Source organism: Schistocerca gregaria, chromosome 7 (genome assembly GCF_023897955.1).
Source record: "Schistocerca gregaria isolate iqSchGreg1 chromosome 7, iqSchGreg1.2, whole genome shotgun sequence".
NCBI lineage: Eukaryota > Metazoa > Arthropoda > Insecta > Orthoptera > Acrididae > Schistocerca > Schistocerca gregaria.
This window is the reverse complement of record NC_064926.1, coordinates 44363906-44389090: the sequence shown is the minus strand read 5'-3', so window position 1 is coordinate 44389090 and position 25185 is coordinate 44363906. Positions and strand designations below refer to the sequence as shown.

The following is a 25185-nucleotide window of genomic DNA, read 5'->3' as shown; positions in this document are numbered from 1 at the left end:
GATCTTCATTTCTGTTGACTAGGTTTGTATGACTTGGGCAATGGAGAGGCACTTCCTAGGATTTGCATGAAGTTGGTCCTGCTTCATAAAATGTAAGAAAAATGTAAGTCATGGCAGATTTTCCAAGGAGTTGACACATCGTGATGTGAGAGGTTTCCTTGAACTAGGCTCCTATTACAGATCGTAAAGGATTTCAGTGGCATCATGGCCACTATCAGATCATCTACAAGAGATGGGTAACTTTCTTGAGAGCGAGGAGGAATTAAGATATTTCTATACCCTTACGAATGTGCTATTATCATCATTATCATCAGTGCTGCCAAATTTTGTCAAGAATGCAGAGACACTGATGTTAATTGGTCAGTTTGTAAATTTGTTCCTTTCCATATTACAATTTAGAAATGAAGTATTTCTGTAATAATTATATCACATTGTATAATGTCACAGAATTCAACAATTTGTTGTAAAGGTCATTTTATACAAATCTTTTTTTCAAAAATAATTTAATTGCACTTGAATAATGTTATTGCTATGGTTGTACTTCATAAAACATTTCTCCAAAGAACAACTGCAAGTAATGCATACATTCATCATCTGGATTCAACATACAAGCATGTGAAGTTTATTTTGCAAGAGGCGGGTTGTTGTTACAGCAGATTAAAATTCTGCTTTCAAAATCATTATCATTTATTTTTTCTTTATATATATTCTTTCAGATTTCTGCATTGTTTAAGAACTTCATTTCATTAAAATACTATTAGAGCTTGCATATTCACAAACTAATACATGTTTACATAAAAACTTAAGGTCTGAAGTCACCAGACAGACACAGACTGACTATAGAACTAAGACATGAAATACTCTTAGTACACTTTCAGAATCAATGTATAATCTTACCTTATGGTGCATTAATGTTCTGGAAATGATACCTTCAATTACAATAATTTTGTAATTGAACACGAATCTTAAAAAGTGCAAATTGTACAGCAGAAAAATTAGGTCATTTTAAAAGTAATAATACTTTTAAAAATAGTTTTTCTTCGTTGGAACATATTGTAACATGGAAATTTTGTATACAAAAAGCATTTACAGCAATGAGTTTCCTGATGAAAATTATTTAAAATAAAATCAACATCTCTCCTTTGAAAGCTATTATTTTCTTTTAAGAAAATGTTTATTTGTGAGGAAATTTTATACAAGAAATGTACTTTCGCTGAATAGTTTCGTCTTTTTTCTTTAAATAAATTGATTTGAATGAAATTGAATATTTACAATCAGCAAAGTAGGAATTAAGTACTCAATAAGCTTCTGCTTGAAATTTTTTGAATACAAATTCCAAAATTTTTCATATCTACATCTTCTATTTCACATATAAGCTGTATATAGGAGAAAAGACAGGCACTAATTGAATGATTATCTCCTATTTTTGTGTTTGTTCTCTGTATTTCAAAAGAAATGATAGAATTCAGTTTTACATTAGTATAAAATGTTTTCTGAAAAAAATTGTAAGGACAGTTAAATTTAATGCCTGATATTGAACACTTCATAATAAAGTTTTACTGTGCAAACATTCAGAGCTTAGAGGTTATAACCTCTCTTCCTCCTCCAAAGATCCTCTCCCTGCGACATCAAAGTAGAGACAGGCAGTGTGTTCTTGACATGATGCATATGTAAATTTTCTCTATTGAATAATGTACAACACAGTTATGGATGAAATGTTTTATTAATTAGTGTTTCCATTACGCTTTAATATTCTACTTCCACTTTTGTGATCCCATGTTTCTCTCTGAACGTGGGACAGTCAGTCATCTGATGATATTTGGTCAGATGACATAGCCACAACGTGGCCAATGCATTCTGCAGCAACCACTGCTCCAGTGCCGGATTACATCGGCAATATGTGTACAGTGCGTGAAGAACAATATCATTTTTGTGCTACTGCATAGTGAAAACTGAGAGTGCTGTTAATCTCCACAATGATCGTGTTGACAGTGAACAATGTCAATGATGGCTGCCAACTATGGACATCTTATTAGACTTAGCGGTAAATATGCAGAGAGATAGTGCTTCAAATCAGTTCAATCCACAGTATATATCATGGGCAAATATTGTGCCTTCCACATCCTCCATACTGTGTATAGGGTACGAGCATCCACACTCCATAAAAATGCAATCTAGTGTGTTGAATGAACAATCAGTAGCCATCTTACGACATGCTGTATGTTTATTGTATTGTGGCCTGGATAATGTTCACGTGGGCCTAGTGACAAGTCAGCATGCCATCCAACACATTTCATGTGACAGCAGTATTACTCCCGGAGTCTACTGCAGCATGCTTGGATTATGAACAGTCCAATCCCTTTATCACCCAACATTGTGTATTATGGACCTTGATTGGCTGGGTTGCAGTACGCAACAGTTCCACAACAGCTTATCTCAGACAGTGCCCCCATAATCACTTTGTCAATACCTGCTACAATACAAAGCAACTGCTGGTTCTGTGCCATCCACACCTACCATGTCATGTTATGGATACAAACATCTGCATTCTACTTCATCACAGTCAGTTGCAAATAAATTAGACTGACCAGCAACGAATGCTTACTGGGGTGCACAACAGTTGTCCCACAACCAGTCCTAGATGACCTCAGCCCTCTCTGCATAATGTTCCCATTGGCCTTGGACCTAATATGCCACTCGTGTGTCATAACTGTGGACTATCACATATTATAATGCCTCACCAGAAGACATACACTACGTGATCAAAAGTATCCAGACGTCTGGCTGAAAATCGCTTAAATGTTTGTTGTGCCCTCCATCGGTAATACTGGAATTCAATATGGTGTTGGCTCACCCTTGTGCCTGCCAGAGTAGAAGCGGTCATCAAGACTATGTTCAGTCAGGTGCTGGAAGGATTCTTCGGCAATAGCAGACCACTCTTCATGGAGTGCTGCACTGATGAGAGGTATCAATGTCGGTTGGTGAGGCCTGGCATAAAGTCAACGTTCCAAAAACATCCCAAAGATGTTCTATAGGATTCAGGTCAGGACTCAGTGCAGGCCAGTCCCTTACAGGGATGTTATTGGAGTGTAACTACTCTGCCACAGGCCATGCATTATGAACAGGTGCTCGATCATGTTGAGATATACAAATGCCATCCCCGAATTGCTCTTAAACAGTGGGAAGCAAGAAGGTGCTTAAAACATCAATGTAGCTCTGTACTGTGATAGTGCCATGCAAAACAACAAGGGGTTCAAGCCCCCTTTGTGAAAAATACCACCACACCATAACACCACTGCCTCTGAATTTTACTGTTGTCACTACACACACTGGCAGATGACGTTCTCTGGGCATTTGTAATGCCACACCCTGCCATGGGATCGCCACATTCTGTACCATGATAAGTAAGTCCATACGTTTTTCCACTGTTCAGTCGTCCAACATCTACACTCCTTACACAAAGTGAGGCATTGTTGGCATTTACCAGCGTGATGTGTGGCTTATTAGCAGCCGCTCGACCGTGAGGTCCAATTTTTCTCACCTCCTACCTAGCTGTTACAGTACTAGTAATGAATCCTGATGCAGTTCAAAATTTCTGTGTGATGGTCTGGTAAATGTCTGCCTATTACACATTATGTCAACTGTCAGTGGTCTGTCAGTCAACAGACGAGGTTGGTCTGTATGCTTTTGTACTGTACGTGTCCCTTTATGTTTCCATTTCACTATCACACCGGAAACAGCAGGCCTAGGGATGTTTGAGAGTTTGGGTGTCACTTATGCCATACGTCTCTACTTGAGATATCCAATCACCTGACCACATTCGAAGTCCGTGGAGTGCCCCATTCTTCTCTCTCACGATGTCTAATGACTACTGAGGTTGCTGATGGAGCACCTGGCAGTGGGTGGCTGCACAATGCACCTAATATGAAAAATGTATGTTTTTGGGAGTGTCCGGATACTTTTGATCACATAGTGTATTATGAATAAGCAGTGGAGACATCATTACCCACACTGAACTTCCATATGTGGATCCCGCAAGCTTCACATTTGAAGAGCATCAAGTGCCTCAAATTGGTGCCATTCAACAAATATTACTGAACACTGTGTTTTGCTGTGGCCCAAAGGGGTCTTTGGCAAACATCCTCTGTCATCAGGGCAAACAGGCAGACCTAATCAATACCATCTTGGCACTGCTGCAGACAAATAAATATGACACAGCTAAACTGGTCTTGCTTCACTGACTTCCCTGCACTTCTGAAAAACTACTCAGTAAGGCGTTACTTGGCCATCATTCACAACTCAACAAACTTTCACAGTACTGTCATCAGCTGTGAACAAGCACTGATTCTAGCCTACTATCCAATGCAGCTCTGTGGATGCTATGGTTCATCAACCTGCCAATAGACTTGCAGTCTCCATGATAACATATGCCACTGAACAACTCAAGTGACTTCTGCTTGCAGATCTTCTGTTCATGGTAATAAATCACCATGCCATTGACACAGTGCTCAGATGTCCCACACTCAGTGCAGCCGATGATGCACTCGGTGCTGCCCAAACTGCGCTGAACTTCCACAACAGCTGATAAAGACAGTACCTCACAGCACCCACTATGAGCATCAATATCCTTACCTTCACAGCAGTTGGTTACATCAAACAGGCTGCCAGCCAGCTCCACTCATGACAAAAAAAGTTGCCCCACTGCTCTCAACACTACTGCCATGGGACAACAATTGCACACAGGTTAGTAAGAGGCAATGCATGGTGTTGACAAGCAGTACTCTCTCTGCACAAACCTTTTGCTCCTTAGCGCTCTCATTTGCGATTAGTCAGTACAATGCCCATCTTTATGAAAGAAGGTCCACTCTGCTTTCACTAACAATACCATCACTGTCCAGTAGATTTGTCAGTTGCAAAGAATGCTACTGATGACAGTCATACATACAATCTGCACTTGGAGCATGTCATCAGTCAGTCTGTGGGCTTCCAGAATCAAACTTCTCCTGAACTGAAACAGTTCCACGAGACACTCTGGTGATTACAGACATGCATGGCTTTACTCATACACTCTGTTGGTACCACAGTGCCGTGTGTTATTGACCATAAATAGTTGTATCTGCAGATTTCAATGCACCCAGTCAACATTGTGAAAAGCTCCATTGTTGTCCAGTTTGAGCTCTTTGAGTACCTATGCATGCCATATGGCATGGCAGTGATTCATTCGTGGGCTTCTATTCTGCCTCCCCCTTTATTACACATATTTAGATGTTTTTTGATCTACACCAATAACCTCAAAAACCACTTGTTTCTTTTAGAGCAGGACTTAGCCACCCTCCAAAATGGGGTGGTTAATCATTATTGGCCTAAATCTCAACATAAACAAAATGAGCTCACATTCGTGGGCCACATTCTCCTGAATGCAGATAGCATGTTTGATAGGGGGTAAGATCTGGACCATTTGTAAGCGCACTGCTGTGGGACGAATGCTGACTTGTGTTGTTCCTCATGTCACACTAAGAACTTACCACAACTACTTGCCACATGCAGCTGCTTCAGTCACTGCTGCAGACACGCTGGCTGGGAAGGACCAACATGGCAAGAAAAAGTTGGAATGGATGGCAAGCATGAAAGAAGCATACCAGACCACAGAACAATTGCTAGTTAACACTGTCACTCTGCGCCATCCCAACTTGAATGCAGGATTCACCCTTACAACAGACACTAGCAGTAGCAATGACATACTGCAGTCACTCGCATTCTCCTCCAGGAAGCTCACACTTCCCCAGTCTAAGTAGTCCAAGTGCTCTGCCTTCAGTTCTGAGCTGCTCATGACCTCTGTGAGCAAACATTTTCAAGTGACATAAAAAGGCACAACATAGCAGTTTACTCTGACCATTAGTTGGTTGTGGGCACAGTCAAAAACCCACCTCAATAAATCAGCCCATGCCATTTTTACCACCTACACATGATTTTGAGATGCAGCCTGTGATTACCTTGTCTGTCTTTGAACATCACAAATCAGTGATGCACTGCAAAGATTGGTACAGATAGATTCATTAGAATATGATTATGAACAGAGGAAGTCAATGACAATTTCATCAATGAACTCATGGCAAATGAGACAGCCAAATTTCAGATACAGCAGTGAACCTTAGCCAGTACTGAGCTAACACTGCTGTTTGATGTGCTCCAAGACAGAATATGCCCCATCCTGCCATTAGGTACACAATGGGAAGTGTTCAACAGACTACACAACTTGAGCCACCCAGGAATCAGAACAAAACATGTTTGATCATGGGATAGCTTTGTGTGGCATGGGGTTAAGCAATACTGCAGATGCTGGGCACAGAGCTGCCTAGTTGATCAACCAATCAAAACCATATGACACATCCAGCCACAATACCCAATACAATCCAGCCACAATCCCATACCCAAATCATGTTTCCAAAGACAGACATATTGATATTGCAGGACCTTTTGTCTCAATTGGAAGGCTTCTGGAACCTACTTTTGCCCATCAATAGAACATCAAGATGGATTGAGGCAGTATCCATCAGAGCCACACTATTGCAGCAGAAATGACAGCGCAGGTATTTCCCCCTCTTTACCCCCTCCCCCTCTTTACCCCCTCCCCATCTTTACCCCCTCCCCATCTTTACCCCCTCCCCCTCTTTACCCCCTCCCCCTCTTTACCCCCTCCCCCTCTTTACCCCCTCCCCCTCTTTACCCCCTCCCCCTCTTTACCCCCTCCCCCTCTTTACCCCCTCCCCCTCTTTACCCCCTCCCCCTCTTTACCCCCTCCCCCTCTTTACCCCCTCCCCCTCTTTACCCCCTCCCCCTCCCCTCTCTCGCCCTTTTCTCCCCCCTTCCTTCTCTGCCCCTCCCTCTCCTCCCTCACACACAGATGAAAGACTTGTCTATATTCCATTAGAAGATTTTCAGGGTTGAAGACTGGGTGTATGTGTCATCATATATCATTACGCACTAAGCCACAATACAAAACGTCTCAGAAAGTGCTGTCTACATCTACATCCATACTATGCAAGCCACCTGACGGTGTGTGGTGGAGGGTACCCCGAGTACCTCTATTGGTTCTCCCTTCTATTCCAGTCTCGTATTGTTCGTGAAAAGGATTGTCAGTATGCTTCTGTGTGGGCTCTAATCTCTCTGATTTTATCCTCATGGTCTCTTTGCGAGATACACGTAGGAGGGAGCAATATACTGCTTGACTCTTCAGTGAAGGTATGTTCTCGAAACTGTAACAAAAGCCCGTACCAAGCTACTGAGCGTCTATCCTGCAGAGTCTTCCACTGGAGTTTTATCTATCATCTCCTTAACGCTTTCGCGATTACTAAATGATCCTGTAACGAAGCGCGCTGCTCTCCGTTTGATCTTCTCTCTCTCTTCTATCAACCCTATCTGGTACGGATCCCACACTGCTCAGCAGTATTCAAGCAGTGGGCGAACAAGCGCACTGTAACCTACTTCCTTTGATTTCGGATTTCCTTAGGATTCTTCCAATGAATCTCATCTGGGAGTAGGCATTAGGAGTGATTTAAAATGGAATGATTATTTACATTCGATCGTTGGTAAAGCAGATGCCAGACTAATTTATGGAATTAACTGCTTCCAGTTGCTGACTTACTGTTTTGTAGCTAAATGATAAGGGATCTATCTTTCTATGTATTCGCAGCACATTACACTTGTCTACATTGAGATTCAATTGCCATTCCCTGCACTATGCGTCAATTTGCTGCAGATCCTCCTGCATTTCAGTACAAGTTTCCATTGTTACAAACTCTCGATACACCACACCATCGTCTGCAAAAAGCCTCAGTGAACTTCCGATGTCATCCACCAGGTCATTTATGTATATTGTGAATAGCAATGGTCCTATGACACTCCCCTACGGCACACCTGAAATCACTCTTACTTCTATCAAATGAGAATGACATATTGCGTTCTATTATCTAGGAACTCCTGAATCCAATCACACAATTGGTCTGATAGTTTCTGGGTTTCACACGACCGTCTTTTTCGAAACCCATACTGATTCCTACAGAGTAGATTTCTAATCTCCAGAAAAGTCATTATACTCGAACATAATGTGTGTTCCAAAATTCTACAACTGATCGACATTAGAGATATACGTCTATAGTTTTGCACATCTGTTCGACATACCTTCTTGAAAACAGGGATGACCTGTGCCCTTTTCCAATCCTTTGGAACGCTTCGCTCTTTTAGAGACCTACAGTACACCACTGCAAGAAGGGCGGCAAGTTCCTTCGCGTACTCTGTGTAAAATCGAACTGGTATCCCTCTCACACTACATTTCACTTCGCATAATTTTTGTTTGTCTGCAAGGCTTTGGCTATGTTTGGTGCGGAAGCAAAGGGAACTTCACAGCAAACAGTTTTCTAACTCGGTTGTTGTACCACGGTGGCTCTTTTCCATCTCTTACGATCTTGCTTGGCACATACTCACCTAATGCATATTGTACGATGGTTTTGAACTTTGTCCACTGATCTTCAACACTATCTGTACTTGAGACAAAACTTTGGCGTTGAGCTGTCATGTACTCTGTAATCTGCTTTTTGTCACTTTTGCTAAACAGAAAAACCTTCCTACCTTTTTTAATATTTCTATTTACGGCTGAAATCATTGATGCCGTAACTGCTTTATGATCGCTGATTCCCTGTTCTGCATTAACTGTTTCAAATAGTTCGGGTCTATTTGTCACCAGAAGGTCTGATAAGTTATCGCCACGAGTCGGTTCTCTGTTTAACTGCTCAAGGTAGTTTTCATATAAAGCACTTAAAAAAAATTTCACTGGATTCTTTGTCCCTGCCACCCGTTATGAACGTCTCCCAGTCTATATCCAGCAAATTAAAATGTCCACCCAGAACTAAAACATGGTGGGGAAATCTACTCGAAATATTTTCCAAATTATCCTTCAGGTGCACATCCACAACAGCTGCTGAGCCAGAGGGCTTATAGAGACAACCAATTACCATGTCTGAGCCTGCTTTAACCGTGACCTTCACCCAAATCATTTCACATTTCGGATCTCCATCAATTTCCTTTGATACTATTGCAATGTCCTGTGGAAAACAAATATTTTACATACTACTGCATGGCACGTCAACAATAGTGTTTCTTATGAGGTTCAAACCTGTGTGGAGTCCGCAATATGTCCGCATTACTTCCATCACAGACTATGGACCAGTTGATATCAACACAGGCTAACTGATTACACCACCACCAAGAGCCTCACCCCTGGTACAAGCCCCACCTATCCAGCTGCTCACAGAGCTACCATCACCATTACCTACACTGACCTGGCAATAATGCAATCTGGAGGTGATGTCCAATATCTGGCACAATATCATCTATTTGCCATTTGCCAACATGTCATACTTCCACATGCCTATTCCTTGACACAAATCACATCTCTACAGATCGTAATATGTTTCTGCCTTTCTATCATTGCATGAATTCTTAGATGATATGATCAAGAAATTTTATTACAAAATATAAAATCAACTAAATTGTTGTATAACAGAAAGTCAACTGGACCCAATAATATTCCTCTGCAGTTCCATACAATTTATGGAAAATAACTTATTCTACTTCTAGCAGTGGTTTATTGTAGGCCACCAAGGTTTAAAAACTGAAGTGAAAAGGGTGCAGGTCATTGCTGTTTTCAAGAAGGGATGTCAGACAGATGCTCCTGACATCAGTTTCTTACTGACATATTGAACGCATTTTATACTCTTGTGTTATCACTTTTTTGAATTACTCTTTCTCTTCTGTAAGAGTCAACATGGATTCTTAAAAATCTTGTGAAACTAAGCTTACTCTGTATGTTCCTGAGTTTGTGTTGTAGATAATATCACCCACAATAAAACCTTATTCGTTGCCTTCAAAAAACACTTGAAACAGTTCTACAGGGACACTTAGTTAACAAAATACAAGCTTATACAATGTCAGTCTAGCTTTGTGATTGTATTCACAACTTCATAGTGTATAGAATTCAACAAATCATTCTTAATTGGCCAGAATCATTGAATGTAAAACTAATTTTAAGTATAACCCATGGTAGTGTTACGGGGTCATATACTATGTCTCAACCCTAAAAGTCATCAAAACTTTTTCCTGGTGTTTTGGCAAATATCTTAAATTCATCTTATGCATTATGTAGGAGGAGTTGGCGCAAACAAATGCTGTTCACTATGTGCTTGATTTGACACACATTGACAATGGAAAACATCAGTTTGTTTTTGTTAGGAATGAAATGCTTCTTAAATCAGAATTTTGTGTGTCTGTTCATTGTACTAGTTCATATTAGTTTGCTGTGATGATATTCTTGAAGACATGTTTTAACAGGAACAGCAAAACAAAACAAATAACAAATACTCCAGCAGTGGTACAGTAAAGCAGCTGCTTGTGTCCTGGTCCACCCCCTCACTATCCACATGGTACTGCTGTGCACAGTCACTGCTTGAGCACTGCTTCTTCACCCTGTTTTGCTGTCCCTCTTAAAACACATCTTAAAAACTGATATCCCCTCCAAAATAATATTGAACCAGCGAATGAACACACAAAACTATAATGCAATAAAAATTTTGTTTGAAATGTATGTCCATGTCTGCTTGTGGGGGAATGCGTGCACATTGATCTGGTGAATAATGTAGAAAGCTTTGTGAGGCTCTGTGTAAATGATGATGCTCACAGATGAAGCTGTTGCATGTAGGAAAACTGCAGTGTCCAAAAACTGTAACAAAATGTAGGAACATGTATAAGGGATCCATATCAGATGCAGAGAATGGTACTTAACTTGCATCTCTCTGCAAATAAATGTAATGTACAGTACATAAATAGACAAAGACACAATGCTGTTTGATTATCCAACTGGTAATAAGTGGTCCTAAAATTCACGCTAGGCATTTCCCTGCACCTCTTTCATTGCTACTGCCAATGGTCATCTGTTGCAGCATGGGAGTACATGACCCATTTATCTTCAGGTATTCTTCTTTCTTGTTAAAACTATTCACATCTTTGGATTTCTGTGGCTTTGCGGAACAAAAGGTTACTGTAATTCTTCCCAACAGCAAGAACCAAATTATCAAATGTCAGTCCTGAAATTGTATGTTTTCCACCACAGCTGATTTCTTCACTTGTCTGTATTGTGATGTTGTAATGGATGACATTTGTCTTCCTGAAATGTAAAGTGTGTTCAAATGAAAAGATACAAAATGTCATAACAACCAAACCAGTTTGAATTTTTTAGGGGCAGGTGATGACACTACCTTCATGTTCCTAGATGTATCATTACATTATCCCGAACTCCAATGGAAAAATTTCAAGTTGTTCCCTCAGCAGACAAAGTAATGCTTGATGTCTTTTTTTGACATCCAAAGCCTGATATTCATCAAATTCTTGAGCATGGAAAACGACCATTAATGTTGACCTGTACTGTGAGACACTCAATACCACACGCTACTCTATGAAGAGCAAATGGCTTCAGCTGCTCATAAAGGAAGCGATTCTGCTCTGTGATAATGCACATACACACATTTTCAAGGTCACACATAATGTAATGGCCAGGATCAAGTGGAAGTAGCTTCAGCACCTGCCCTACAGACCAGAAATGGTGCCCTGAGTCTTCCATGTGTTTGGTCCACTAAAAAAGTTTGTCAAAGGGAGAAGCTTCAACTTGGATGATGAAATGGAGGGCACAGTCCACCACTGGCTCCTACCATGGCCGCAGCCATAGCAATTCTGAGAGTGGGGAATCCTTTGGTTCGTGAAACAATGGCATAGTACTGCTTGGACCTCTGGTGATTAGTTTCGAATAGAGACTGCAATTACACCCACAGTATTGTTTTTTACCTTTCCTTTTGAAAACCCATCATACGTAATGAGAAAAATACGTATAAGGGCCAAGTGCAAAAATGTTCAGTGTTTGATTACCATTGTTACAATAAGAATAAAATTATGATGAGAGAAGTGAAATATTACACAAGAAAACAATGTTTTCAGTAGAATTATTCCTTTTATTTGATTTTGAAAGTTAAAAATCATAGAGCCAGATACTGTCAATACTGTGATTATATCTTTAAATAGAATATTGAGTTCCTCATTGTTAGGGCTGGATGCTTATTTTTGTACATGCACTGATGGAAAATAGTAGCAACATCAAAAAATACTTAATCTGTATTCCAAAATTTCTTTACTCTACATTAATATTGCAAGATACAGGTTTATGTAAGTGTGAGATAAGCCATTGCAAACGTGAAATGTTGGTTGATTAATAACTGCTGTATGACATCCAGCACCCGTACAACACAATGCATGCACATCTGCATGCTTGCATTCAACATTCTGGTGTAGTTTATGGACTGGATATCCGTGCCTGTTGAACATGGTCAGTCAATACATGGACAGTTAATGCTGTTTGTGGATGATGCTGGAGTTGTCATCTGGTGTTGTTCCATATGTGCTCAATTGGAGACACATCTGGCAATTGCATAGTCAAAGGTGACATGTTCACACTCTTTAGAGCATGTTGGGTTACAACAGTGGTATGTGGGCAAGCATTATCCTGTTGGAAAACACCCCCTGGAATGCTGTTCAGGAATGGTAGCAAAACAGGTCTAATCACCAGGTTGACACACACACTTTTGCCGTTAGTGTGCTTCTGCTGTCATGATTTGTGGTGCAATTTTGTATAATTACAGGTGTAGGTCCAGTGTGATTAGGATGCCTCCTTGTAACAACACATGGCCATCACTGGCATCAAGGCAGAGCTAGATTTCATCAGAAAACATAACAAACCTCCACCCTGACCTCCAGTGAGCTCTTGCTTAACATTACTGAAGTTGCAGATGGCAGTGGTTTGGGGTCATTTGACTGCACGCTACAGGGCATCTGGCTCATAGCTGTCCTTGAAGTAAGTGATTTGTAACAATTAATTGTGTCACTGTGATGTCAACTGCTGTTCAGATTTCTGCTGTAGTTGCAGTACAATGTGGCAGAGCAATATGCCAAACACAATGGCCTTTCTTCTCAACAGTGTCATGTGGTCATCCAGAGCCTGCTCTTCTTGCAATTGTGCATTCTCATGACAACTGCTGCCAGCAATCATGTACAGTGATGTTCATTCTGTGATATTGCAGAAAAACGTGATAGGAATGTAGCCAAATTTCTAATGACCTCATTAAAACTCAGTGAGCTGTCGACAATGGCATCTTTAAAGGCATCATTGACTAACATCAACCCACCACATACGATCTCAAAGATAACTAAATATATGCTGTAAGAGTCATGGGTGTTAAAGCAAACCTGACTTCCATTCTCATTGTGGCGCTACTAGTGCCACTCTTATGTGACTTGTGCAAAATCTTTCAGACGTAGAAACTTGCCTAACAATTTCTGTTTGTCACACAACTTCTTGGTGGTGTGATTTTTGCCACACAAATGGAAAGCAGTGCAATCCATATCGTAAATAACTTCATATAAGTAAAACAGCACATAAGATTTCACATTTTATTGGATGTGTTGCATACCATTCTGTTAAAGCATGTTACACCATTTTATTTTGTCAGGTCTGTCTATCGCTGTCTATGCATAGCAGTTAAAATTAATTTATTCATTAGCATGTTGTCACATCTTCCTACAACTATTTAGTCTTTCACTCAGAGGGAATAGGTAGTAGGTTTAGGTATTAAGACAATCTTCATTCATCTTCCAGTTGCACTGATGCCTTCTTCCGCTGTGCATATGGTGCGTGTGTTGATGAGAATGCAGCTTGTGACGGTACCATCCAGTGTGAAGGTGATGGCTCAGATGAAGCCCCTGAGCTCTGTGGGACATCTCCAGCTCCAAAGTGCACACTTCCACTGAAGCATGAAAATGGTGGCTACAAAGTGGTTGGCTGCGAATCTCAATCTTGTGGCCTGGGACCTGGTGCGCAAGTACCTTTTGGCACACAGCTGGAGTTCTTCTGTGATGAAGGATATCACATAAGTGGGCTCAGTGCGTCCTATTGCTTTGATAAGACCTTCACTCCACCACCACCAGTTTGTGAGAAGAGTAAGAAATATCTCCAGTACAGTATATTAATGCATACTTTAATTTCACTTAGGTGATAAATTAGTTTACCTAGGTTTTTAGTAATGTTAAATTACTATAAATTATGTGCTACTGTACTTAAGTCTAACACAAATTTTAATTACTTTTACAGCTCAATGTCCTCCTCTGGTATATGATTCACTTGACATCAAGTGCTTCTCAAGCACTGGCCAGAAGATTCCATGTGATAAACCCATGTCTATTGGCAGCAAAGCACAACTTGCATGTAAAAAAAATTATGTTAAAACTGTGGAGTTCAACTATCCTGCTCTCACGTGCACCAGTAATGGTACATGGGATAACCAACCATTCACTTGTGTTCCAGGTCAGAGTGCACTTCTCTTCATAACCACAACAGGAATAAATATAAAAATCAATGTGGGGATCAAACACATGATATGTAGTAACAATACAAAAGTGATGAACTATACAGACGCAATAATATTTCCAGATGATTAAGTAATTTCTGAAAGTATTAATATTTTATCAGATTTTTTTCTCTGATTTCATTGATCTCAGGCAAACAGGTGTCATTCTGATGTGCTGTCATTTCCCTCCACTGATTTGTCACTTACTCTGAGTTGCAGCTTCACTCAACTCCTTTGTCCCCTGTGTTTCTTGTATATTAATATTCCTGCCATTAACATTCTTCCATTGATTCATAGTAGTGTATTAAATTTCTTTCTACATTTCCAGACTACCTTAAAACACTCAGATATTATGTGCTTGTGGTGATCTGTGGTAGCCAGTAAATTATGTATTTTTGTCTTTGACAAAAAACAGTTCAGTAAGATTTCATAGTAGTGTGCACTGTTGTGGAGCTTGAATTTCTTCAGCCACCTATGTACAGCATGCTTTCACAGACTCATGTCATCTAATAATAGTGCCTCCAGTGACCTTATCTAAGCTGCACTAGTCAATCAACTTTTTGTCAGTGGTGTTCAGCCTGAAAGTTGGCAAATATCTGCTATCTCCACTCACCCAATACTGCTATCTCCACTCACCCAGTACTGCAAACACTTAAAGTCTAAATGGGTTAGTGAAGGGTCATGAGAGTGATGAGAGGCAGGGGCATACTGTATGCCTGCTTCATATGCTGGATTTTCTGTGGCTTGAGATAACACACCTCTAGCTACCTTCATTATAACACAACTGCCTTAAATTTATAGAAATAAAAATTTTAAGGGTATTCTTTCTTTCTCTTTATTTGTGTTTGCCAGTTACTTTTGTTATAATTAAGACTGTAGGGATTATCCATTTACTGATAAACTATGTTTTCCCACTATGACTGATGAACATTAAACTTTCTCATATACTAAAGAGATGGAGTCTGCAAAGTAATTTTCAGTTTTTCAGTACATAATAATTTAAGATAAAAGTGTTAGGGCAAACACAAATGTTTGTAGATGGAAATCAGGGTGGAAGTGAAGGAAAATTAGAGAAGCAAGTACATACTGATGGATATGCAAGAAAGAAATAATGCCAGAGGTAAACTACAGAGAAGGATACAGTGAAAGTATTAAAATTCAATGGCAGACCTTAGAAGAGAGGAGGATGCTGAAAATCTCTGAAGAAGATTAGGAGAGAAGAAAGGAAAGAAAGCAGAGGTTTTGAGGGGAAAAAGAATCCCAGTCCATATAGAGGGGCTGTATCACATGAAAGGGAACTTTTTTTTACTACTCTTCCTCTGGCAAAGGGTATTTTAACATTATGGGGTGTGGTGGATGTGGTTTCCAGAAGAGAAGTATCACCAAGTGATCTAATTTTCTGAACTTGTTTCCTGGAGAAATATCATTGCTAACTCTTCTGACCATACCAGAATTGAGAGAAGGACCAAAGCCAGAAGCCTGTGAGGGGGGAAAGAGGAGAGAATAATGTAGGAGAGGCTACAGTTGTTTAGAGCTCGATCTTGATAATATTTGTGTACAAAAGGCCCTGATTTTGCAAAAGTATTGTCCATTAACAAACTGTTTATGAAAACAGTAAGAATTATGAGTTCAGTTGGTACACAGTATGAAAGTATAAACTGTCTTCATAATCAGTCTTTGGATGACCACCACTTTTTCATTTAGTTAAGTAATGTGTAATTCTTTTCATAATCTTTCGGATTGTAATAAAACTGATCACTAGTACTGGAACAGATAATATGTCGAACTAAAGTAAATGGTGCTGGTCTCACAGTTGTTATCATAAGGACCACAAGTGTTAATGTAATGATTTCAATAAAACTTGTTTGAATTAATATGGTTATGCTTTAATATAATTTCTACAATGTAAACTAAAAGCACTTACATTATGACAGTCTCAACATTATCGCCCTGGATGTTTCCATGCTGGTCACTTATTGAATTTCACCATTAATCGAAAGTTATAGTCAGGAAGTTAATATTCAATTTGTATGAAATTCCATTTCTAATAACAGATACCAAAATTTCGTGCCCCCCTCCATTCCCCGCCCTTCCTCCTCCCCTAAAATCCATTGGTTCTTGTGCTGTTTCTAGCTGCTCTATTTAAAAGGATTTGTTTTATAAATTTATTAACCTTTAGCTTCCAATACACCACTTACATGCACATTTAGTCCCTAGGCAGGTTGTTACGTATTCATGATAACTATCTCACTAAAAATGAGCTAATTTTCCTTATACTGTTGTCAGATGTGCAAATCAGTTCCGAGTAATCCATATGGAAATAAATCTCAAAATGTAACAGCAGTTGAATATTTTATTGTTGTTTCAGTACTGAGATGGTTACAAAGCGGTCATTCAGGCAGTTTAAATCGTAACAAATAAGTCTTGTATAGCTTTGTGTTATTATACCAGTTTAGTATTTTATAAATGAAAATCTATTGGGCATTACTCAGGGCAGACATTCCATAAAATTAGTATGTACACATTAACATATGGAATGATTTTTTTATTTTTATTTATTTATTTTACTGCAAATAATGTAAATATTGCTTGAAGTTGGCAGTGAACTTCCAACATTACTATAAGAATAATATACATATTATACAGAAATGAGTGCTCATTAGCTGTATCTATCATTTGTAAAGGAGTAAAAACTTAACTGAAAAATTTAAATAAAAACTGCAAATGGCACAGATTTCTATATTGATTATTAAACATGCATGCACATTAGCTTTCATTAAATGCATTCATGTTAACTGCCAGGCTCCCTTAACGGAAATTCCAGGTTGGAATAGCAATAAAAAGGATAGATTGCTGCTTAATATGAAGATTATAAAATACAATATGTTAATAAATTCTGCCAGTAAGGACAAACATTTAAAAAAAATGATGATTGGAGAATCAGTAACCTCTATGCTGTAGGTTGTGATGTTTGATGTTGGATATTACAGTGGTGATGGGATCAAATTGCCAAATGTTGAGTAGAAGGTGCAGTTGTGGAAAGCATCTGCATTAATAACATTTTACTTCATGAATAACATTTCAAAATAACAATGTTTTCATGAAGAGAAATGGTTCAAAATTCCAACAGTCCTAATTTATGTAGAACAAATGTTCAAGTGAAGGTAAGATAAAATACCTCTCTTGTACAGTCAACAGAAAACTTGCTAAAGTATAAATAGTAATAAAAAATTCATTCCAGCCCAATGTGTACCATTCAATAACTCCAATTTAGGTCAAACTGACTGGCTGACTGACTATGGCGCCTTTGAAAGTGTGTCTCTATAATAAAATGGGTTTGTATTTACTTATGGTACTTTGTATGGTCCCACATTATTATTATTGCTTTATTGTGGGTAGTTGTTGTATTATTTTATGGTTTGAGTAACTGAAAGGTAAGGAATGTGATTAGTAAAAACATAACTATGTTTTCTTTAGTATGGCACTTAACTAAGTGCCATACTAAAGATTCAAAGGTCGGGGTGGGGACTGTAATTGCCGATCACTAACTCCAGTCATAGCAACACTGTTTGTTAATATGAAGAATGACACTGTTTGTTAATATGAAGAATGCAGAGTTCTGTTGCATTTCAGGACCCAGATTTAACAGCAGGTTCACCTTTAACTGGCTAGGAAGTCAGTGCAAAAGTAGATGAAAAGCGAGAGCATACAGCCTTCTTGAGAACCATGCATAGTATAGTACTGTTGTGCTCAAATCTAACTTTCCGGTTAATGAGAGCTTAACACTTCATCCTACAGAAAAACAAACTTCAAAAATATTTTGAGATATAAATTACTGCCATATGTATTCATAGCACAGTCCTCTTAAAATATTAAAATTAACAATGAAAATCAATTTTGGGTGAATCGGGATGAATTCAATTACAATTTGAAAGAAATGTGTAATTTTGTTTGTACATGTCTAATACAAATAGTTGTAATGATCTACAGGTAACAGATAGGTAACATTTAACAAAAAAAATTTCATTCCTCAGAAATAATCATATACTGGCATTATTGTAAATGTGACTCTTCAGACAAACAAAGAGTGGAAATGGAAAATGGCATAAGTGCCAAATCTGACATTTATCAGGAGAATGAGAAAGCAGTTTATCTGTTTACATAACTCATTTGCACTAAAATGTTGAGAAGGTATTGAAATACCACAGAATTATACCACTTGCCACATCACCACAAAAAATAATGAAACAAATTAGAAAATAAGTTCTTTTGTATGAGTGTTCGATACCTGTAATAGCACTGTTTGTTTAAATAAACAGTTTCCTGGTACAATACTTTGAACTGATAGGTTCATCATTGGAGAGCTGTTCATGTTTGTATTATATTTGTTGTTGTTTACATTAGTTGTTGTTTCCAATAGTTGTTGGGGGAAAAAAGAACCAACAACAAATGTAATGTAACTTAAATGTGAACATCTGTCTGGAAATTAACTTGTTGGTTTGAATCTGGTAACAACACTGTTTGTATAAATAAATAACATTATTAACAGTGGCTGGTTGCTGTTTACTTCTTTGCAAGACTCAAATTGTATTTTGCATGCAGTCACAGTCTCACAAACATGAATAGCAGGAACTAATTTTTGGTTCCAAGTGACATATTGTTGCAAATAAAATATAGTGCCTCCATATTTATAAGTGTCAAAATACAGCTTTAGATTTTTAACTAGTAGGACTGTACTCAACAAAAACAACTTTTTGTGTTCTAAATTGTGGAATGCTAGAGGGATGCGCAGCTCAACACAGACACCATGCACTATCTACTAACGTATATTTGAAAGACTTTCTCCATGGTTTGGCATCTGGATAAAGTCAAGGGGAGTGCAACACAGTACCAAGAACACAACAGCACAGAAAATGAAGTTTGTGAAAAATGACACTTTAAGCATTATCCATTGCCACTCTTTATATGCAAAACAGATAAAAATATGTGATACTATCATAGCATTCCCTTCCTTGAGGAGGGTGATGAATAGGCAGAAGAATGTTAAAAGAGTAAGACAGGTCACTCCGCCTAGGATAAGCAGGATGCGAAAAGAAGGCAGATATTTGTCTCACCTCATCGTCAAAACAGGTTGACCGTTCTCATGTTAGTCTTTGTGGAGGATAGGGTAGTATGTTTGGTACCGCGCACCATGGAATTTGAATCCCCGCCAGACGTCATGGACATCGAAGACCCCTAGAGGTCTCTGCACCATCGCGCCATAAGCTGTGGCAGCGCGCACCTCCAGGCTCACATTTAGAGTGAGGGCACCACAGTGGAACACGTGGTTGCAGCGGCCAATAGCGGCGTCCCCTATAGAGTACGTAAGTGCCTGCCTGTTGCTCAGCCTGCCAGCCTAACCTTGCGTATGTCTCACGACATATCGCCTCGGCATTAGACAGTGTATTTACTTTCGTGTTTTGTTTATGAGTGGATATGGTTGTCTAGTTAGGTTTTCTTGACTCTGTTGTTACATTGTTGTTGTCATTGTAAGTTCCTTCATTGGTCGTGTCCGTCCTCTCCCGTTGTGTTGTTGTTCACAGACTGCTCTGCGGGTCCCGCCGCGTTTTCCGTCATTTCAACGCCGCGACTGTTCCAGTCGCCATTACAACAGTATGCAAGACAAAGATTACTATTAAAATGTCATGCATAAGAGTGTTGTGTACAATGCACTTAGCTTTTCAGAGATGGGAGTTGGACAGCGAAAAATAGTCAGATAATGAAAGATGTAGAAAATTAAAATTAAGTCAAGAAAGGAGTAATTAATGCGAAGAAATGCTGAGATGGAAAGGATTAATGTAGATTAAGGCAAAGTGGATGGTGAGAACAAAGGACATGTTGTAGTGCTAGTTCCCACCTGTGGAGTTCTCAGAAACTGGTGTCTGGAGGAAGAACCCAAATGGCACGTGCGGTGAAACCGGCACCGAGGTGATGACTGTGATGCTGTAGAGCATGCTCTGCAACAGGATATTGTGTATTGGCAATATACACCCTCTGTCTATGCCCATTCATCTTGGCTGATAACTGGGTGGTACTTATGCCAATGTAAAAGGCTGAACAGTGTTCACGTAACAGCAGGTATATGACATGTCATTTCACAGGTGGCTCTCCCTTTGATAGAATTTTTTTTTGCTGGCTACAGGGCTCAAATGGGTATTGGTAGGAGGGTACATAGGGTAAGTCTCATAGTAAGGACAATCACAGGGATAGGAGCCATAGAGTAGGGAGATGCGTCAGAAGGAGCATAGGGTCTGACATGGATATTGCGGAAATTGGGAGGGCAACAAAATGCTAGTCTAGGTGTGGCAAAATCTCTCAATACCAGGATAATACTGAGTGACAAATAGAGTGCTCCCAAATCGTGTTTTGGAGGGATTAGCAGTACTAGTATTGGATGTTATGGCCCTTGAAATCTGCTTTTGAACTGGGCTGGTGGGGTAATTATGTCCAGTGAAGCCTGAGGTGAGAATGGTGGTGTATTGCTGTAAAGATTCTGCAAGAGAACAAATGTTTCCCTTGAATGCCAAGGCAGTATGGGAGAGAACATTTGACATGGAAAGGATAGCAACTGTCAACATGTAAGTATTGTAGTTTGTTAGTAGGTTTAATGTAGACAGAAGTGTGTAGTAGGCCCTCAGTAAGGATGTAATCAACATCAAGGAAAGTGGATGGGATTCAGAATAGAACCATGAGGAAATAACTGGGAGAAGGTATTTAGAGATTCTAGGAATTTTAACAGGTTGGCCTCACCATGAGCCTATATGACAAAGACATCATCAGTGTATCTAAATCATATGGGCTGAAGGCTTACGGATCCCAGGAAAGCCCCTCCAAGTGACCCATTAAAAGGTTGGCATAGGAAGGAGCTATCCTGGTTCCCATGCTGTACCCCTGATTATGTATGTGTGTGTGTGTGCTTCAAACGAGAAGTAATTGTTGGTAAGTATAAAGTTGATTAAGATGAGCAAGAAGGATGTCATAGGTTTGGAATCAGGTGGGTGCTGACTGAGGAAATGTTCAGCAGCAGACCGACCATGTGTATGGGGTATTTTGGCATAGAGAGAGGTGGAATAAAATGGTGACAAGCAAGCTGTGGGGCAGGCGTGTATTACAGATGCTCCAGGAAATGCTTGATATCTTCAATATAGGAGGGAAGCCTTTATATTATGGGTTGCAGTTGCTGATCAACAAAGGCAAGTATGTGTTTGGTGGGTGCTTTGAAGCCACCAACCATAGGATGGCAGGATGACTGGGTTTGTAGATCTTACAAAGAAGGTAAAAGGGTAGGGGTGCATGGCTTGGGTGGGGTAAGAAGTTCTATGGATTGAGGTGTAAGTCCTTGTGAGGGGACTGAAGTTTTTAGGAGGAACTGCAGGTCAGTTTGAATCACAGGGGTGGGGTCTTGATGGCAGATGCTGGATGTAGAGGTGCCAGACAGCTGGTGTAGGCCTACACTAACATGCTCCTATTGGTCAAGTACCACAGTGGTGTATGCTGGGAGTTTAATGATGAAATCATCAGCTTTTAGGGAACTCGGAGCCTTGAGTTCTTCGGAGGACAGGTTAGAGTCATGTTGTACGTACCTGAGGAAGGGTTGTGAAGCGATGCTGGATGTGAGGTATTCTTAGAAGGCTTGTAAGGGACGATTTTGATGTAGTGGTGGTGGAGCAAGTTGGGATCATGGTCAGAGCTGTCCAAGGCAGGGTTCAATGTAAAGTTCGCTGTTGGAAAAGTTTTTGGATTGGGTTGCAAAATAAATTTCCAGTTCATATTACGTGCAAAGGAAAGTAGATCGTTCACCAGAGCATCATGATTAAATGCAGGGTTAGGGCTGAAAATGAGACCCTTCGATAGTACAGATAATTCAGGAGGGGAGAGTGCTTTAGATGAGAGGTTGAAACACTATACTGTTGTGACTGGCTCTTTTGATAATTGTGCTAATGCTTTAGTAGTAATCTTGGTCTCCCATATTATCCTGTCTTCCACTTTTAAGCTCTCAGGCTTTCAAATCTCATTAGTGCAGTCCCCAATCATCAGTCTTTCCTTCTCACCCCACCTGGTAAGTCTTCCCTGACCCAGCGACTTTTCCGAACTGTACCCCTTATCCAAAACCTCTCCAGGCATTTTCCTTCATCCCTCTTCCTTTCCTTCAACTCTTCTGCTGGATGGAGGAACCACTGGCTCCAAAAACATGCATAAGTTAAAACTCCATGTGCGTGGGTGTGCTCGTGCGAGAGCTCTCTCTCCTGCCATTGCTTGAAGAGTAGATTTTTTAATCTGTCCAATTACATTATATTGTCAAAAATTGATAATTTTCGTTGTCATATTAGAGTCTGAGTGATCTGCCCTTTTCTCCACAACCTCCCTCCCTTCCCTCCTTTGTCCACAGCATGTGTTCTAGTGGCTAGCGTTGCTGTCTCTCTATCACGGGGCCCCAGTTTCGATTCCTGGCCGGGTTGCAGATTTTCTGTGCCCAGGGACTGGGTGTTTGTGTTGTCCTCCTCATATCATCATCATCGTCATCATCTCCCCCCTCCCTAAGGAAGTAACTATTAGTTCTGAAAGTTAGGATAGTCTTCTGGAATTTGTGTGTATATTTGCCGTACTGATATTACATGTCCTGAAGAAAACTAAGGCCAGCAATTTTAAAATCATTGTCAGTAATTTTTCCTTTTTTTATACAGTATGTGAAACAGAAGCTGCCATTGCCCTTCTTTTGAATGAGGAAGATGAACAACAACATCATTATATTCTGAAGTATCATATACATTCATCATGACCACCACCTCCATTCTGAAGGAAGCAACAAAAAAGAGAATACAGAAACATTGAACAAATCAGGAATATAATGGGATAGTCAATGAAAGACTCTGATAGAAGTGATAGAATTAGTGACCCTTGTGGTGAAATTGAACAGTGGCAGATAATGTGGCCAGCAACTGACACTCTTTGTCTGGATATACAGCAGAAGTGTCTGGATATACAGCAGAAGCTGTCTTACCTATTAAGGAGGGTTCAGTTAACACTCAGTACTATTAACTCCTCTCCAGTTTAAAGTGAGTGCAAGAAAATTTTTAAAAACAATTATGAAACTTATGAAAGATCAATTTAGAAAAATGATAAAGTGAGCAGTAATAGTTGTTACTAAATCTAAGCTCTGAGGAAAGCAGAAGGATTTATACAGATGAAACATCAGTACAACCTTGCAGTGCATTAGAGCAGAAAAAGACTGTCCAGATTGTAATATAAAGTACATAGCCATGCAAACCAAATGTGTGGGTTAATTATTGTCTTCTAGGCGCTCAGTCCGGAACCGCGCGACTGCTACGGTCGCAGGTTCGAATCCTGCCTCGGGCATGGATGTGTGTGATGTCCTTAGGTTAGTTAGGGTTAAGTAGTTCTAAGTTCTAGGGGACTGATGACCACAGATGTTAAGTCCCATAGTGCTCAGAGCCATTTTTAATTATTGTCTGATCATGAACTGCTTTGCTGAGTTGTGATACTACTGGAAAATATCCCCTGCCATCCACTTCAAACCAGTTTGCAGAGTATAGATGCAGATCTAAAACTATGTTTTCTAAAGATTTCCTTTTCTTTGCCTGTATTGCTTGAACGTGTTGGGGTCCATAATAATTGTAAGACTGATGTTAACAATATTAATTTATTAGGTTAATCTTTCTCATCATACAAGTAAAGACTAAAATAATGCAGAACATAAAATAAAATATGTAATTATTAAAATGTTGCAGAATGTGGAAAACCAATTCCAAAAGGGCAAACATATGTCCTTAATGGAAGGCCTGTATTAGCTGGGGAGTTTCCATGGCATGTTGGTATATACTTACTTGAAAATGGTAAATTTGAACAAAAGTGTGGTGGATCCATCATAAAAAGAAAGCTGGTTTTAACTGGTGAGTAATTTGCAAGTTAAGTATTCACTACACTGTGTTACTTCGCATTATGTTCCGGTTAATGTATTCTGCATTGCATTACACAGTGTCATTCAAGCTTTTTTAAAGACAGTAAGTCTTAAATTTTCTGGATGAAGGGAAGACCACTACAACAAAATAAGTGGCAAATGAACAATGATATTAAGAGTCAGTTAAGACGCATAAGCCTAAGATTTTCAGGGAGTTAAGGAGGGAGTGAACAAATTAATCTGACCTTCCTGGCAAATCCTCATAAAATCCCAGTCTGTACAATGTGGAAAAACTATGAACAATGAGAAAAGACTACGCACAAAGGAAAGAGCAAAGATAACCATACACAGTACAACTGAAGTGGTGAGCTGATGACGGGCACACAAACAAGCTCTAAAACATACTTCTCAGCTTTCTCACTGTAAAGCTAGAAGTTCCAGATATTGTTCCAATATTCCATAACATTTTGTTATCATATCTTTACCACTGTGTGTGTTGAAATCATTGTATAAGTAAATGTTATACCCTATTCAGTTAGAGGTCACATACAGAATTCTTTCTGGTTGACTTTTAAAAGTGTTGTCTATAGAAAGGAAAGAAAGAAAGAAAGAACTTGAATATGGAACTCCAGAACATAAGTTTCCAGACGAAGTCTACACAGGGTACACAAATACATCACTGTAGGTGGTAGTTAAATGATACTATTAACTAACCATTTTCAAATA

The 25185-nt window shown here is 39.5% G+C and overlaps 1 protein-coding gene across 1 annotated transcript in view; it reads left to right on the top strand.

Moving 5' to 3' along the window:
• The window catches only part of LOC126281581 (modular serine protease-like), a 192287-nt gene that overhangs the window by 118994 nt on the left and 48108 nt on the right, over positions 1 to 25185 (top strand). The window contains exons 6-8 of the mRNA XM_049980662.1: positions 13754 to 14094; positions 14246 to 14458; positions 24290 to 24451. Of these exons, the coding sequence (XP_049836619.1) occupies positions 13754 to 14094; positions 14246 to 14458; positions 24290 to 24451 (716 nt within the window). The remainder of the gene's footprint in view (positions 1 to 13753; positions 14095 to 14245; positions 14459 to 24289; positions 24452 to 25185) is intronic.